Raw genomic sequence first — 14,388 nt, forward strand, 5'->3', positions numbered from 1 at the left:
AGCAATATATGACTCCACAGACTGTTGAGGTCTGTGAGAATGTTCTGAAGATCAGATACATTTTTTCGTTGGTTTTTACTAATTAATTTTTAAATAGTGGGGAAATACACTTTTACACAGATAAATTGATATTAATTGAATGTGTACCATACAACTCTAAGAACAGTTACCATATGGAATGAAAACCTATTATTTAATTATAATTTAAACTATTATAGAAATTAAAGTATAAACATGCTGTGTTTCTTTAAATCACTAGTAAATACATATTTACTACAGAGGGAAACTGTTGCTGTTGAACACTTTGTCAAATTATTACCGTATTATAGAAAATGAATAAATGAAGCTGTGATGGTAGGTTGAGAGGAAACTTTGATGTCTTACCAGAATAACTCCTGAGTGATAGAAGTTGTAATGTCCCAATTTATGGTAAATTTGACCATTTTTGTTTGTTTTAAATTTTCAGTCTTGTTTTATTTTGTGAATCCTACGGACTGCTGAGCGGAAGTTGAGTCATATATACACTGCTTGACAAGTCTCTTTCGATTGGTCGCTTGCATTAAGGGCTCAGTCTGACCAATGAGCGCTGAGCTAAGAGCCGCAGTGACACTATAAAGGCCCGCAGATCCCCCACTCTCCATACATCGACTCTTAGAATCTCAACAAAATGTCTGGACGAGGAAAGACCGGAGGAAAAGCTCGTGCTAAGGCCAAGACCCGCTCTTCTCGGGCCGGGCTCCAGTTCCCAGTGGGCCGCGTCCACAGGCTGCTCCGCAAGGGGAACTATGCTCACCGTGTGGGAGCCGGAGCTCCGGTGTACCTGGCCGCTGTGCTCGAGTATCTGACCGCTGAGATCCTGGAGTTGGCCGGGAACGCAGCCCGCGACAACAAGAAGAGCCGCATCATCCCCCGCCACCTGCAGCTCGCCGTCCGCAACGACGAGGAGCTCAACAAGCTGCTGGGGGGAGTCACCATCGCTCAGGGCGGAGTGCTGCCCAACATCCAGGCGGTGCTGCTGCCCAAGAAGACCGAGAAGGCCCCCAAGTCCAAGTAGAAGCTCCAGACCCGCAAAACACAAAGGCTCTTTTCAGAGCCACCCACCTACAATGGAGAGTCAAAGTCCGGTTACAGCTGAGAATCAGCTCAGGTTCTGACATTAGCATTAGTCCATAGTAAATGACCATGAATCTGAATGATCAAAAAACTTAGTAACATTATGAATGTTAAATTAATATCATATTGTTGGTACAATCTGAAACTGAAAGTTTCAACTAAATGCATGTAAACATTGTTTCTATACATTCTGTCTACTTCGAGTCTGTCGATTAAAATTATATCAGAAACTAATATCAACCTGAAGAGAGTTCATGTCCCCACGACCGCCCCCTGGTGGTTGGCTGCAGTGTAGGTCATACACCATGTTGGCAGGTGGGACATTGACTCCCTGTCACTCAACCACTGCAGATGAGTGGCTGTGAAAACTCACCTCAGTCGCCCCCTGGTGTCTGGCTGCAGTAATGGTCACTGTCTTTGTGTCTTAAGAAAACATTTAGACTCTTTAGACTTTCATCTTTAAAGATTGCATGACCTTGATTCAATTTACTACTTCTATTCCAAACAAAGTTTTCCTAATTACAAAAAAACTATAAAACGTTTTTTTATGAAATAATGTACTTCAGCTCCTTGTCAGGTGCTTTTGTTTTGAAGAACTTTAAACCGGAAGTTCAGAGACTAACTGGCTCCAACTTGAAAAGGGGAACGACACATGATTGGGCGTGGTAGGGCAGACTGTTCTCCTACACGTCCGCAACCCAGAAATAAGTAGGGACGTTCTTCGCTTGAAGCCCATTATCTTTTTGCTCTCAACATGTCAGGTCGCGGTAAAGGAGGAAAGGGTCTCGGCAAAGGCGGCGCCAAGCGCCACCGGAAGGTTCTGCGTGATAACATCCAGGGAATCACCAAACCCGCCATCCGCCGTCTGGCTCGCCGCGGCGGAGTGAAGCGTATCTCCGGGTTGATCTACGAGGAGACCCGCGGGGTGCTGAAGGTGTTCCTGGAGAACGTGATCCGTGACGCCGTCACCTACACCGAGCACGCGAAGAGGAAGACGGTGACCGCCATGGACGTGGTGTACGCCCTGAAGCGCCAGGGCCGCACCCTGTACGGCTTCGGAGGCTGAAAACACCGGATGTGACGACACGACCCAACGGCTCTTTTAAGAGCCACACACTGAGTCCGAGAGGAGACAAAGTCCTGATGAGTTCGAACCCGCAGCCCTATTTTGTCTTAGTTTTAAGTCCGTTAATAAGGAGACAACAGACAGGTTGAAACCAAATCAACTGACAAACGAAGCAGTTTACACATCAACAGACGTCTGAAAGTCTTAATTTGAATTTATATTAATCTTCCATTCACTGAGTTTCTGTTTCAGTCCTTGGTCACTGTTTCCCTCTAAAAGTAGAAAATCAATAACCAATAACGCTTTTATTGTATACGATAAAGAACAGTTGTATTTCGACGTTGTACAAACATAAGACTGATTTATTTTTCTCCCATTTTGTCCCTGAATTGATTCAGCGCTGTACAATCTTCATAACTTCCGCCCTGATCACATTAAACATAGTTAGAGTCAAGAGTGTGTGGCCAAATTAAAAACACTGGGAACATCATTAAATGGCAAAGATATTAAAGCGGTATATTCTTTATTGATATAAATATTGTTTATACTCAATTTTACTGTTTGGTTTGAACCAAACTGTATTTAACCATAAGTGATAATAAAAGACTAACGTGATAAACATAATGCGTATTATGTTCCACACTTATTTTCAGGTATTGGGTATGAAATATATATTTTTTTATTAATACCGTTTTTTTATTTATATTCAAAAAAGTGTTAAACCTCTGTTTATTTCTTGTCTTTCAAATAATATAGTTTATACTGACTGAAAACAGAAATAAATTGATAAAATATGAGTTTGTATATAAATATGTTTATTTTCCAGATAGTAAATATGTACAGTTTAGCTCTAAACTTCTGCCCTGAATGAGAAATGACTTGTAGAAACTAAGAGTGACGCTGAACACGGAGCTGATGACGGAGGGGGGACCGCACAGCCTCATTTGCATGTGATGTGTTTAAATCCGCTCCTCCGCTCCTCCCCCTCACATCTCATCTGATCCACAGACACGATGCCGGAACCAGCGAAGGCTCCAGCGCCCAAGAAGGGCTCCAAGAAGGCGGTGGCGAAGGCCCCCGGTAAGGGCGGAAAGAAGAGGAGGAAGTCCAGGAAGGAGAGCTACGCCATCTACGTGTACAAGGTGCTGAAGCAGGTGCACCCCGACACCGGCATCTCCTCCAAGGCCATGGGCATCATGAACTCCTTCGTGAGCGACATCTTTGAGCGCATCGCCGGGGAGGCCTCCCGCCTGGCTCACTACAACAAGCGCTCCACCATCACCTCCCGGGAGATCCAGACCGCCGTCCGCCTGCTGCTGCCCGGGGAGCTGGCCAAGCACGCCGTGTCCGAGGGCACCAAGGCCGTGACCAAGTACACCAGCTCCAAGTGAACTGCGGGGACCCGCTTCCACCCAACGGCTCTTTTAAGAGCCACCCACCGGCTGCCTGGAGACAAACGGTCCTGGTGCTTCCGTGTTCATATTAGAAACGTTTCAATGATCCAGAAACTTTAGTTAAATGTTCCTCATGTGTTTCGAGGTGAATGATGCTTTAGAGAAGTTCACTGGTATCTCAACAATTTTCTACATTCATGTTAAACATCAGAAATGAATTAGTTTCTAATTTAATCTATTGTAGCAGTAAACCACTGATCATATTTATACATAGACCAGTTTCCTCTAGTATATGATTTCATGTTTTGAATCTTGTGTCCACCACTCCATGATCCACATCTGTCACAGATGTTCAATCAATATGAAATTAGTTTAATGTTTCATTCTGTAAACAAAATAATTCAAACTTCAAAATACATACATGAGTTGATGGATTTAGACGCTGACTACAGAACTGCTCATTCATTCTGAAGCTCCAGGATCAGTGGGAATATTTTAACATTATAGAATTCTATATTCTTGGTATGAAAAATTGTGATTTGATTTGTTGTGAAAGCTGATCCACTGTGGAACCAATGATAGATTTAGATTCAGTACCATATTAACCATCGTGTAGACGTGACCTCAGGTTTCATAACTCATTCGTTTCTCATTCTGTATATTTTACAGTTTGTTTTGCACCAAACAGTATTTGACTGTGATAATAAAAGACTTATGTGGTAAACGTGATGCGTGTTATGTTTCACAGTTTACATAGTTGTACATGAATCACTGTGATTTCATTTCAGGTATTACCTCGAAAAATTATCGAATTTTATTATATTTACATTCAACACAAGTCTTCAGATGTGTTAAATTCTTATTCTTTCAAATTATGTAGTTTCTACCTTCTGAAAAAGTGAATAGAACTGAATTGATCAATTATGCGTTTGTATATAAATGTGTATATATACATTTATATTTTACCGGAATTATATATATATATAGTTTAGCTCTAAACTGTGTCTCTGAATGAGAAATGACTGATGAACTTGTAGAGACTCAGTGACGCTGAACATGGAGCTGATGACGGAGGGGGAACCGCACAGCCTCATTTGCATGCGATGTGTTTAGAACTGCTCACCCCCCCCCCCCCCCCCCCCCTCTCACATCTCATCTGATCCATAGAAACCAAGAAGGATTCATAAACTTCATGTTTAAATTCAGGTCGCGTTTCACTAGTTATTAAACCAAATCTGACCTCATTATAATTATAAAGGTTCTTCTCACTGCTGCTGTTTCATAAATCCTCAGTTATGATAACGAGCAGTTTGGAAAAGTTCTGGTCAAACATCACAGCATCATGTGCCAAGCTTCAAGAACTGTCCTGTACTCGATAAGAATAACAGAATACAAAAGAGTTCAATACTGAAGAACCAATTTAACAAAGCTAAATTATCAAACGTAAAAATAAGCCCAGCACTATTTCATCATAACACTGGTGTGATGCAACAGTGGATTATCACTGCAAGCGATATTAAACAATGAAATAACAGAAGACGGCCTCTAGTTCACCGAGCCATAACTCACCAATGTTCAAACCATCACACTAGGATTACACTTTGCCCATAGAACACACAACAAAATCAAATAACACATCTGGGAAATATTGACAGTGAGTCAACTGAAAAAGATAATGTTTAATATTTTCTTATTAAATGTTATATGTTTTAAGAAAAAGTAAATATTTTCTATTTATTTTAATATCGTAGCAAATTATCTTCTTGTTTTTAATCTTCTGCACTGAACAATAACAAATGTCCTATGTGCTCTCACCGGAAGTGGCTCCTGTCACGTGCCTCTCTTTGGACCAATCAGCGGCCCGGCTCAGGCTACATAAGCAGAGCTCTCCCGCTTCCTCCACATGTTCAGTTCTCTGTCGCCATGGCTCGAACCAAGCAGACCGCCCGTAAGTCCACCGGAGGGAAGGCTCCCAGGAAGCAGCTGGCCACCAAGGCCGCCCGGAAGAGCGCCCCGGCCACCGGCGGAGTGAAGAAGCCTCACCGCTACCGACCCGGGACCGTGGCTCTCAGAGAGATCCGCCGCTACCAGAAGTCCACCGAGCTGCTGATCCGCAAGCTGCCCTTCCAGCGCCTGGTCCGGGAGATCGCTCAGGACTTCAAGACCGACCTGCGCTTCCAGAGCTCCGCCGTCATGGCTCTGCAGGAGGCCAGCGAGGCTTACCTGGTCGGCCTGTTCGAGGACACCAACCTGTGCGCCATCCACGCCAAGAGGGTCACCATCATGCCCAAAGACATCCAGCTGGCCCGGCGCATCCGCGGGGAGAGAGCCTAACTTGCCCGCACTCCGCTCACCACACAACGGCTCTTTTAAGAGCCACCCACCCGCACTGAAGAGTCAAAGTCCCGGTGCTCCACCTCATTAATCACTCCAGTATATAAACACTGACCTCATGACCCAGCTGGTCAGGTCGGTGTTTACATTCAGTCACTACAGAGAAGATCTGTGGGGGGGGCCGGATGTTATGAAACACGTGACCTGCACGTTTAGATTCATACCATGAAGAACAAATGTGTCTGATACATTTTACAGTATCCCTGGGACCTTGTATAGTTGTGTAACCTACAGAGAGACATGAGTTGGGATGTGAACTGTTCCACCTGCACTTCCATGAGTTTATAAATTTCAACCTTGAGCCCCATCTTACTGTTTGTGCTGTACGTTGATCACAAGCCCAAAATACCCGATTCTGCACATTAGTAACAATTTTAGTATTTGGAAATATCTGTAGATTGTAGAAACTATCTAGAATACTGTAGTACACACGTCACCACAGACGCATCGAAAAACTGCTCAAGTCAGAATTGACACAAGCCTAAATTCTCTATTTCCTTTTCTAGCAACGTCCGGTAAACGTTCCACTCTAACTTCTATTAATCATGATGAGTTAGAAGCTTTGTCTCCTGCAGTTCAGTGATCTTATCAAACCGTAACCCTTCAACACAAAGTAAATCTACAATGAGAACTTATTGATCAGTGATTATTACTTACGAGTACTTTAAGATGTGTAGATGGGAGGGCTGAGAGCAAGGATGGGCCAGAACATTATTCTAATGTTTAAATCAATGCCTGAAGTTTTGAAGGAAAGTTGATATGTCATCCTCTGCAGTGCAGAAGACTATACAAGATTCAGGGAATATTGAGGAATTCTGAAACTCTTCAGTCCCTCAACGCCTTTAAACAGCTTTACGTTTTGGGGGAACAATCAAAATTTAGATATGTTTATTTAAAAAAAACAAAAAACAATTCAAGTCATGAGGTCAAACATCAAATAATATGCTTTTGTGTTTTTACTGTAACACAGGTCAAAGATCATCACCTACAGTTCCAACTTTGTCAGATTTCGGTTTGTATATTTAATTGTCATTGAAGTGCTTTGACCATGTTGTGGTTGATCATTTATATATGTAGTATGTTTTTAATTCTCTTATGAAATAAAGTGTTTCTTGTTTTCATTACTATTTGTGATTATGTATATTTGTGTGCAGCTGAACACTGACTTTTGGACAGTTGAACATCTGTCACCTCTGGAAGCTGCAGTCTGTGATTCACCTGTGTCTGTGTTTCTGTGTCACATGTTTCACGGTCATATCAACTCTTAACAATGATGAGATGTTATAGTGACTTTAAATATTAAACCCTGTGATAGTGATGAGTCACACACTGTCAGGAAGTGACTTGGGTTGTGACTCCAGCATCAGAGTGTGTTTGCAGGCACCAGGATAATCTGAGTTTCATGAACAGGAGCCTAAAGAGTGGAAGGTTTTCAGGTCGAGTCTCGGGACGAACTTCTCCTCTCGACCTCCGACAGGTTTTTATTTGAATCTGAAGTTTTATAAACGTTTCAGAGAGAAACGCAGAGGAGAGTCCGCGAGCAGCGCGTCACCCGGCGGCCGACGGAGCCGCTTCCGAGGCTTCCTGGAGGAAACACGGACTCGTCTTCAGGTTCCGACTGTTTCCAGACGAAGAGGAACTCCTCCGCTTCCGGTTCGACTCCTTCTCTCGCGTTGTTGTGTCCATCAAAAGAGAATTTGAGACGTTTGTTGTTGAGGAGAAAACACAAGTGCGCGTGCACGTTGAGTCTCCACGGTTCTCATGCTGTGTTTAATTTCCGTCTCTGCAGGAATCTGCATCAGAACCGATCTCCAGCTGATTCGCAGCTTCAAGACACGATGGCAGAAGAAGTCGCTCCAGCTGCAGCCTCCGCACCGGCCAAGGCCCCGAGGAAGAAGAGCCCCAAGCCCGCGAAGGGGCCCGGGGCCGGGGAGCTCATCAAGGCAGCGGTCGCCGGCTGCAAGGACAAGAAGGGAATCTCCTTCATCGCCGTGAAGAAGCAGATGGCCGCGGCCGGCTACGATGTGGATCACAACGGGCACAACGTGAAACGCGCCCTGGGGAGGATGTTGACAGACGGGGTCCTGGTTCAGCTCACAGGGAACGGAGCGTCCGGATCATTCAGGATGAACAAGGCCGTCGAGAAGGCCCCGAAGGCAGTGAAGAAACCAGCCAGGAAGCCGGCCCCCAAAGCCAGGAAGCCCGCGACCCCGAAGAAGAGCCCGACCCCGAAGAAGGCCTCGGTCAAGACGCTGAAAGGGGGCCGGAAGTCCCCTAAGCCCGCAGCGAAGAAGGTGAAGAAGGTGCAGAAAGCTCCGGCTGCAAAGAAAGTGACCAAGAAGGTGGAGGCCAAGAGCCCAAAGAAGGTGGAGGCCAAGAAGGTTGTGAAGAAGGCGGTGAAGGCCCCGAGCACCAAGGTCCAGACGGTCGGAACCAGGAGAACAGCCCGGAAGTAGAAGTAGTAGAAGAAGTGGATGTAAACAAACGGCTCTTTTCAGAGCCACCACCCGGTGCAGAGCCAATGTCCTCAGCTAGAGTCACGTGCTCCAGCAGCAGAGACATGGGTCACATCAAACTATATCTAGTTACTGAACTTTACTATCAAACTATATCTAGTTACTGAAATGTATTAACAAACTATATCTAGTTACTGAACTTTTACTATCAAACTATATCTAGTTACTGAACTTTACTATCAAACTATATCTAGTTACTGAAATGTATTAACAAACTATATCTAGTTATTAAACTTTACTATCAAACTATATCTAGTTACTGAACTTTACTATCAAACTATATCTAGTTATTAAACTTGATTTACAAACTATATCTAGTTACTGAACTTTACTATCAAACCATATCTCACATTCATACAGACAATAGTCAAATATGTAAATAAAAGGATTCAGATACGGTACACAACGCTGAAGGGTTGTGCATTGTAAATTATATATATATTTGATAATGGATGATCGACCAATGCGTCCGAATACAAACTACATAAAGGTTAGTATGTGCAGACCTCAAGTATTTTGGGTTTATGATCAAGATACGGGCCAAAGAGAAAGATGAGGATGAAGGTTTAAAGTTATAACTTGTCATTGAAGAGCAGGTGGAACAGTTCACATCTCAGCACATCTATATTATACATAATTAATACTACACTGACAGATCCCAGGGTAATGGAAGGTTTATGACGAATCAGACACGATCGTTCTTAATGGTTTGAATCTAAACCTGCAGGTCACGTGTTTCATAACATCCGACCCCCCCACCGATCTTCTCTGCAGTGACTGAATGTAAACACCGACCTGACCAGCTGGGTCATGAGGTCAGTGTTTAAATACTGGAGTGATTAATGAGGTGGAGCAGCGGGACTTTGACTCTTTAGTGCGGGTGGGTGGCTCTTAAAAGAGCCGTTGTGTGGTGAGCGGAGTGCGGGCAGGTTAGGCTCTCTCCCCGCGGATGCGCCGGGCCAGCTGGATGTCTTTGGGCATGATGGTGACCCTCTTGGCGTGGATGGCGCACAGGTTGGTGTCCTCGAACAGGCCGACCAGGTAAGCCTCGCTGGCCTCCTGCAGAGCCATGACGGCGGAGCTCTGGAAGCGCAGGTCGGTCTTGAAGTCCTGAGCGATCTCCCGGACCAGGCGCTGGAAGGGCAGCTTGCGGATCAGCAGCTCGGTGGACTTCTGGTAGCGGCGGATCTCTCTGAGAGCCACGGTCCCGGGCCGGTAGCGGTGAGGCTTCTTCACTCCGCCGGTGGCCGGGGCGCTCTTCCGGGCGGCCTTGGTGGCCAGCTGCTTCCTGGGAGCCTTCCCTCCGGTGGACTAAAGCCTGAAACATGCTTCTGCGACTGCGTCTGCGTCTTTTCACGCCGCTGTGGCGCAAGACTCGTTTTCATTCATGCTTCCCCAACCGTTGCGCGTCTTACAAAGCAATTCCGCGCCAGAACACTAGGCGGAGTAATGCTTTTTGTCGAAGACGACCTGAGAGACGCCTTCTTTCTTCTTCGTCGATTGTTTATTTACATAGCCACTGCGGCTCCTCGTAGCCTTTTTCTGGCGGACAAATCCGCCAGTCAGTGACAGGTTATACAAGTGATCATACTATCGGATATCTTCTGCCAAGTGCTCTTCTATTTGGTCCATATTCGTTCTTCTAAATCTTCCGTGATTTCTGCCGGTATTATGGGGCATGAAACCGGAAACGCAGCTCCAGAAGGGATGTAGAGCAGACCAATCACAGCCTTGCGGGCCGAATGAGCTTGCGGAGCTTTGCCGTAAATTTTAGAAAAGGGGGTCGACACCCGTCAGCACGTAAGGAGGGATACATAAGCACGTAAGGGACCCGGAAGGGCTCTTGCGCTTACGGGCCCGTGAAAACGCAGAAGCATGTTTCAGGCTTTACGGGCGGTCTGCTTGGTTCGAGCCATGGCGACAGAGAACTGAACATGTGGAGGAAGCGGGAGAGCTCTGCTTATGTAGCCTGAGCCGGGCCGCTGATTGGTCCAAAGAGAGGCACGTGACAGGAGCCACTTCCGGTGAGAGCACATAGGACATTTGTTATTGTTCAGTGCAGAAGATTAAAAACAAGAAGATAATTTGCTACGATATTAAAATAAATATAAAACATTTACTTATTCCATAAGCCATTCAGCTTCATAACCCCAAACAGAGGGAGAGTGGGGGGAGAGATCTTCCCGGCATGAAATGACAATATTCATGGCACCTATTGCACTTCTTTCCGTCCTGGGAGAGGGATCCCTCACATGTGGCTCTCTCTGAGGTTTCTACGTATTTTTACCTGTTAAAGGGTTTTTTCGTAGTTTTTCCTTACTCTTGTTGAGTATTAAGGACAGAGGGTGTCACGCCCTGTCACGCCGTGTTATAGCCCATGAGAAGAATTGTAACTTGTGAATATGGGCTATACAGGTAAAATTTGATTGATTGATTGATTGATTGATATTCCTATATATTTATATATATATATATTTCTGCTGTTTTTATAATATAGATACAGTTTACATTTTGTTGTACTATCCACTCCAGCACAAAATCACTTTAAATTCTGGACACTGACACAATCACATCATTGCATTCCATACCTGTATCTGTATATATGCTCTCCGTATGTGATATATGTGATTTATGTGATTTATTTATAAATGTCAGTGATGTGTTAAGTGTACAAGCTACTGGATGATCAGAATTTCCCTCGGGATTAATAAAGTATCCATCTACCTATCTATCTATCCATTCTTAGAACATATAACATTTAATTAGAAAATATTAAACATTTCATTTAACATTCAATTGACTCACTGTCGATATTTCCCTGATCTGTGTTATTTGATTTTGTTGTGTGTTCTATGGGCAATGTGTAATCCTGGTGTGATGGTATGAATATTGGTGAGTTATGGCTCGGTGAACTAGAGGCCCTCTTCTGTTATTTCATTGTTTAATATCGCTTGCGGTGATAATCCACTGGTGCATCACACCAGTGTTATGATGAAAGTGTGCTGTGCTTGTTTTTACATATGATCATTTTGCTTTGTTAAATTGGTTCTTGAGCATTTAAACTCTTTTCATTCTGTTATTCTTATCGAGTACAGGACAGTTATTCAAACGTTGCACATGATCCTCTGATGTTTGATCAGACTTTTTAAATCATTTGTCCGACTAAAAACAATTCTCTGTTTCTTGAATCATCAGCCTCCCGTCCTGTTTATTCTGGATACATGTGGTGACAGCAAGATTGTGATTTATTAAAAAGCATGTGTCCACAACAGATACCAGTTATGGATGAAATGAACATGTTCAATGTGAATGGATGGAAACTCAGACACAGACGAGTAGTTTCTATAATAACATTCAATCAGCTAAATAATGAATAATTAAAACAGCCAAACATCTAATCAATAACTGTCAATTCATCTTAATCATTAAATGTATGAGCCTCTGGATTCAGGTTCTTTGTTTTCATAGTTATTTAACTCGTTTTTAAACTTTTTAGATAAAGAGTCGTTTGTTCATTCTAAGCTGACGTCAACAAAAGACTGTTTTTAAAACAGTCCTTTTGGGGGCGGAGCATGGGGGGCGGAGCAGTTTTACACACATCACATGCAAATGAGGCTGTGCGGTTCCCCCTCCGTCATCAGCTCAGTGTTCAGCGTCACTGAGTCTCTACAAGTTCATCAGTCATTTCTCATTCAGAGACAAAGTTTAGAGCTAAACTATATATATATAATTCAGGTAAAAATAAATGTAAATATACAAATTTATATATATTTATATACAAACGTATAATTGATCAATTCATCTATATTTACCTTTTCAGAAGGTAGAAACTACATAATTTGAAAGAATAAGAGTTAAACAGAGGTTAAACACATCTGAAGACTGTGTTGAATGTAAATATATTAAAATTCGATAATTTTTCGAGGTAATACCTGAAATGAAATCACAGTGATTCATGTACAACTATGTAAACTGTGAAACATAACACGCATAGCGTTTACCACTTAAGTCTTTTATTATCACAGTCAAATACAGTTTGGTGCAAAACAAACAGTAAAATATACAGAATGACAAATGAATGAGTTATGAAACCTGAGGTCACGTCTACACGATGGTTAATATGGGACTGAATCTAAATCTATCATTGGTTCCACAGTGGATCAGTTTTCACAACAAATCAAATCACAAATTTTCATACCAAGAATATAGAATTCTATAATGTTAAAATATTCCCACTGATCCTGGAGCTTCAGAATGAATGAGCAGTTGTCTGGTCAGCTTCTAAATCCATCAACTCATGTTTCCATCTTGAAGTTTGAATTATTTTGTTTAAAGAATGAAACAATAAACTAGTTTCATATTGATTGAACATCTGTGACGGTTGTGGATCATAGAGTGGTAAACACAAGATTCAAAACATGAAATCATATATTGGGGAAACTGGTCTATGTATAAATATGATCAGTGGTTTACTGCTTCAATAGATTAAATTAGAAACTAATTCATTTCTGATGTTGTAGTAAAACGTTGAGATACCAGTGAACTTCTCTAAAGCTTCATTCACCTCGAAACACATGAGGAACATTTAACTTTTGAGTTTTTGAATCATTTCAGTGTTTCTAATATGAACACGGAAGCACCAGGACCGTTTGTCTCCAGGCAGCCGGTGGGTGGCTCTTAAAAGAGCCGTTGGGTGGAAGCGGGTCCCCGCAGTTCACTTGGAGCTGGTGTACTTGGTCACGGCCTTGGTGCCCTCGGACACGGCGTGCTTGGCCAGCTCCCCGGGCAGCAGCAGCCGGACGGCGGTCTGGATCTCCCGGGAGGTGATGGTGGAGCGCTTGTTGTAGTGAGCCAGGCGGGAGGCCTCCCCGGCGATGCGCTCGAAGATGTCGCTCACGAAGGAGTTCATGATGCCCATGGCCTTGGAGGAGATGCCGGTGTCGGGGTGCACCTGCTTCAGCACCTTGTACACGTAGATGGCGTAGCTCTCCTTCCTGGACTTCCTCCTCTTCTTTCCGCCCTTACCGGGGGCCTTCGCTACCGCCTTCTTGGAGCCTTTCTTGGGCGCTGGAGCCTTCGCTGGTTCCGGCATCGTGTCTGTGGATCAGATGAGATGTGAGGGGGAGGAGCGGAAGAGCGGATTTTAAACACATCACATGCAAATGAGGCTGTGCGGTCCCCCCTCCGTCCAGCGCCACCCTGCGGCATATTTCAGAACTTATTGGATAACTTTAAAAACAATAAAGTGAAAAATAAAATTGTGCTTTAACGTACAATGTTTTTTACATTATCACCAGTTATTCAATAAAGTGGATGTGAGATAATGAAGACAAATAATAATTCATTGTTGAACCTGTTTTGTGTTGTGAGAAGTTTCCACATTGAAACATCAGGTCTCCATGAAACATAAGAAGTGAAAGATAATTGTATTAATATGGGAAAAACTGTGTCTCATTTACTTTTTGTTAAATAGTCAAATATATAAAGTATCATATTAGATTTGATGAATGAATTTACTATGACCACTTTTGATTTAATTATTTTTGAACCTTTTACCCATTTTTACACAGCAGGATGTTTTTCATCAGGAACTAACATTGTTTTGTGTTCAATGACAAACAAACCTCTATTCTTCTATTAGCTTTTATCATGATCAGAAATATAAGTGGTATTAATACATGAGCTTGTTTCTGTGCTGCATTCACTGAAGATGGAATTGAAGTGAATGTTGACGTCAAAGCAAGTTTTCTAAGTGTTTTTGATAAAACTGTGAGTAAGATGATCAGGTCTTTTATTTGATCTTCATTGTTAATCAGAATTAGTGTTTTCAGCGGTCTGATAGAAATGCAAGTCACTGGCTCCACCCAGTGGCCCAACAATGACTTACAAGCGCTCCCCCCAGTCA

The 14,388-nt window shown here is 43.2% G+C and overlaps 7 protein-coding genes across 7 annotated transcripts; 5 read left to right on the plus strand and 2 right to left on the minus strand.

The window, feature by feature from the left end:
* The first annotated feature begins 653 nt into the window (after nucleotides 1-653).
* Nucleotides 654-1,347, plus strand: LOC133948823 (histone H2A-like). The gene has a single exon (XM_062382847.1). The coding sequence runs from the start codon at nucleotides 668-670 to the stop codon at nucleotides 1,052-1,054; it is 387 nt and encodes a 128-aa protein (XP_062238831.1). The 5' UTR covers nucleotides 654-667; the 3' UTR covers nucleotides 1,055-1,347.
* A 143-nt stretch (nucleotides 1,348-1,490) lies between these two features.
* Nucleotides 1,491-2,690, plus strand: LOC133948827 (histone H4-like). Its single transcript, XM_062382852.1, has 2 exons — nucleotides 1,491-1,778; nucleotides 1,875-2,690. Exons 1-2 carry the CDS (start codon nucleotides 1,766-1,768, stop codon nucleotides 2,177-2,179), a joined length of 318 nt encoding a protein of 105 aa, XP_062238836.1. The 5' UTR covers nucleotides 1,491-1,765; the 3' UTR covers nucleotides 2,180-2,690.
* Nucleotides 2,691-3,013: 323 nt separating this feature from the next.
* Nucleotides 3,014-4,297, plus strand: LOC133948824 (histone H2B 1/2-like). The gene has a single exon (XM_062382849.1). The coding sequence runs from the start codon at nucleotides 3,193-3,195 to the stop codon at nucleotides 3,568-3,570; it is 378 nt and encodes a 125-aa protein (XP_062238833.1). The 5' UTR covers nucleotides 3,014-3,192; the 3' UTR covers nucleotides 3,571-4,297.
* A 1,196-nt stretch (nucleotides 4,298-5,493) lies between these two features.
* LOC133948828 (histone H3) lies at nucleotides 5,494-6,000 on the plus strand. Its single transcript, XM_062382853.1, has one exon. The coding sequence runs from the start codon at nucleotides 5,497-5,499 to the stop codon at nucleotides 5,905-5,907; it is 411 nt and encodes a 136-aa protein (XP_062238837.1). The 5' UTR covers nucleotides 5,494-5,496; the 3' UTR covers nucleotides 5,908-6,000.
* Nucleotides 6,001-6,948: 948 nt separating this feature from the next.
* On the plus strand, nucleotides 6,949-8,641 carry LOC133949068 (histone H1-like). The gene has a single exon (XM_062383212.1). It carries the CDS (start codon nucleotides 7,806-7,808, stop codon nucleotides 8,421-8,423), a length of 618 nt encoding a protein of 205 aa, XP_062239196.1. The 5' UTR covers nucleotides 6,949-7,805; the 3' UTR covers nucleotides 8,424-8,641.
* A 692-nt stretch (nucleotides 8,642-9,333) lies between these two features.
* On the minus strand, nucleotides 9,334-10,399 carry LOC133949186 (histone H3-like). Its single transcript, XM_062383385.1, has 2 exons — nucleotides 10,379-10,399; nucleotides 9,334-9,794 (listed from the first exon to the last, which is right to left on the minus strand). The coding sequence occupies exons 1-2, from the start codon at nucleotides 10,397-10,399 to the stop codon at nucleotides 9,414-9,416; spliced, it is 402 nt and encodes a 133-aa protein (XP_062239369.1). The 3' UTR covers nucleotides 9,334-9,413.
* Nucleotides 10,400-12,479: 2,080 nt separating this feature from the next.
* On the minus strand, nucleotides 12,480-13,585 carry LOC133948825 (histone H2B 1/2-like). Its single transcript, XM_062382850.1, has one exon. The coding sequence runs from the start codon at nucleotides 13,573-13,575 to the stop codon at nucleotides 13,198-13,200; it is 378 nt and encodes a 125-aa protein (XP_062238834.1). The 5' UTR covers nucleotides 13,576-13,585; the 3' UTR covers nucleotides 12,480-13,197.
* Between the last annotated feature and the right edge of the window lie 803 nt (nucleotides 13,586-14,388).

This window comes from Platichthys flesus, chromosome 23 (genome assembly GCF_949316205.1).
Source record: "Platichthys flesus chromosome 23, fPlaFle2.1, whole genome shotgun sequence".
NCBI classification, from domain to species: domain Eukaryota; kingdom Metazoa; phylum Chordata; class Actinopteri; order Pleuronectiformes; family Pleuronectidae; genus Platichthys; species Platichthys flesus.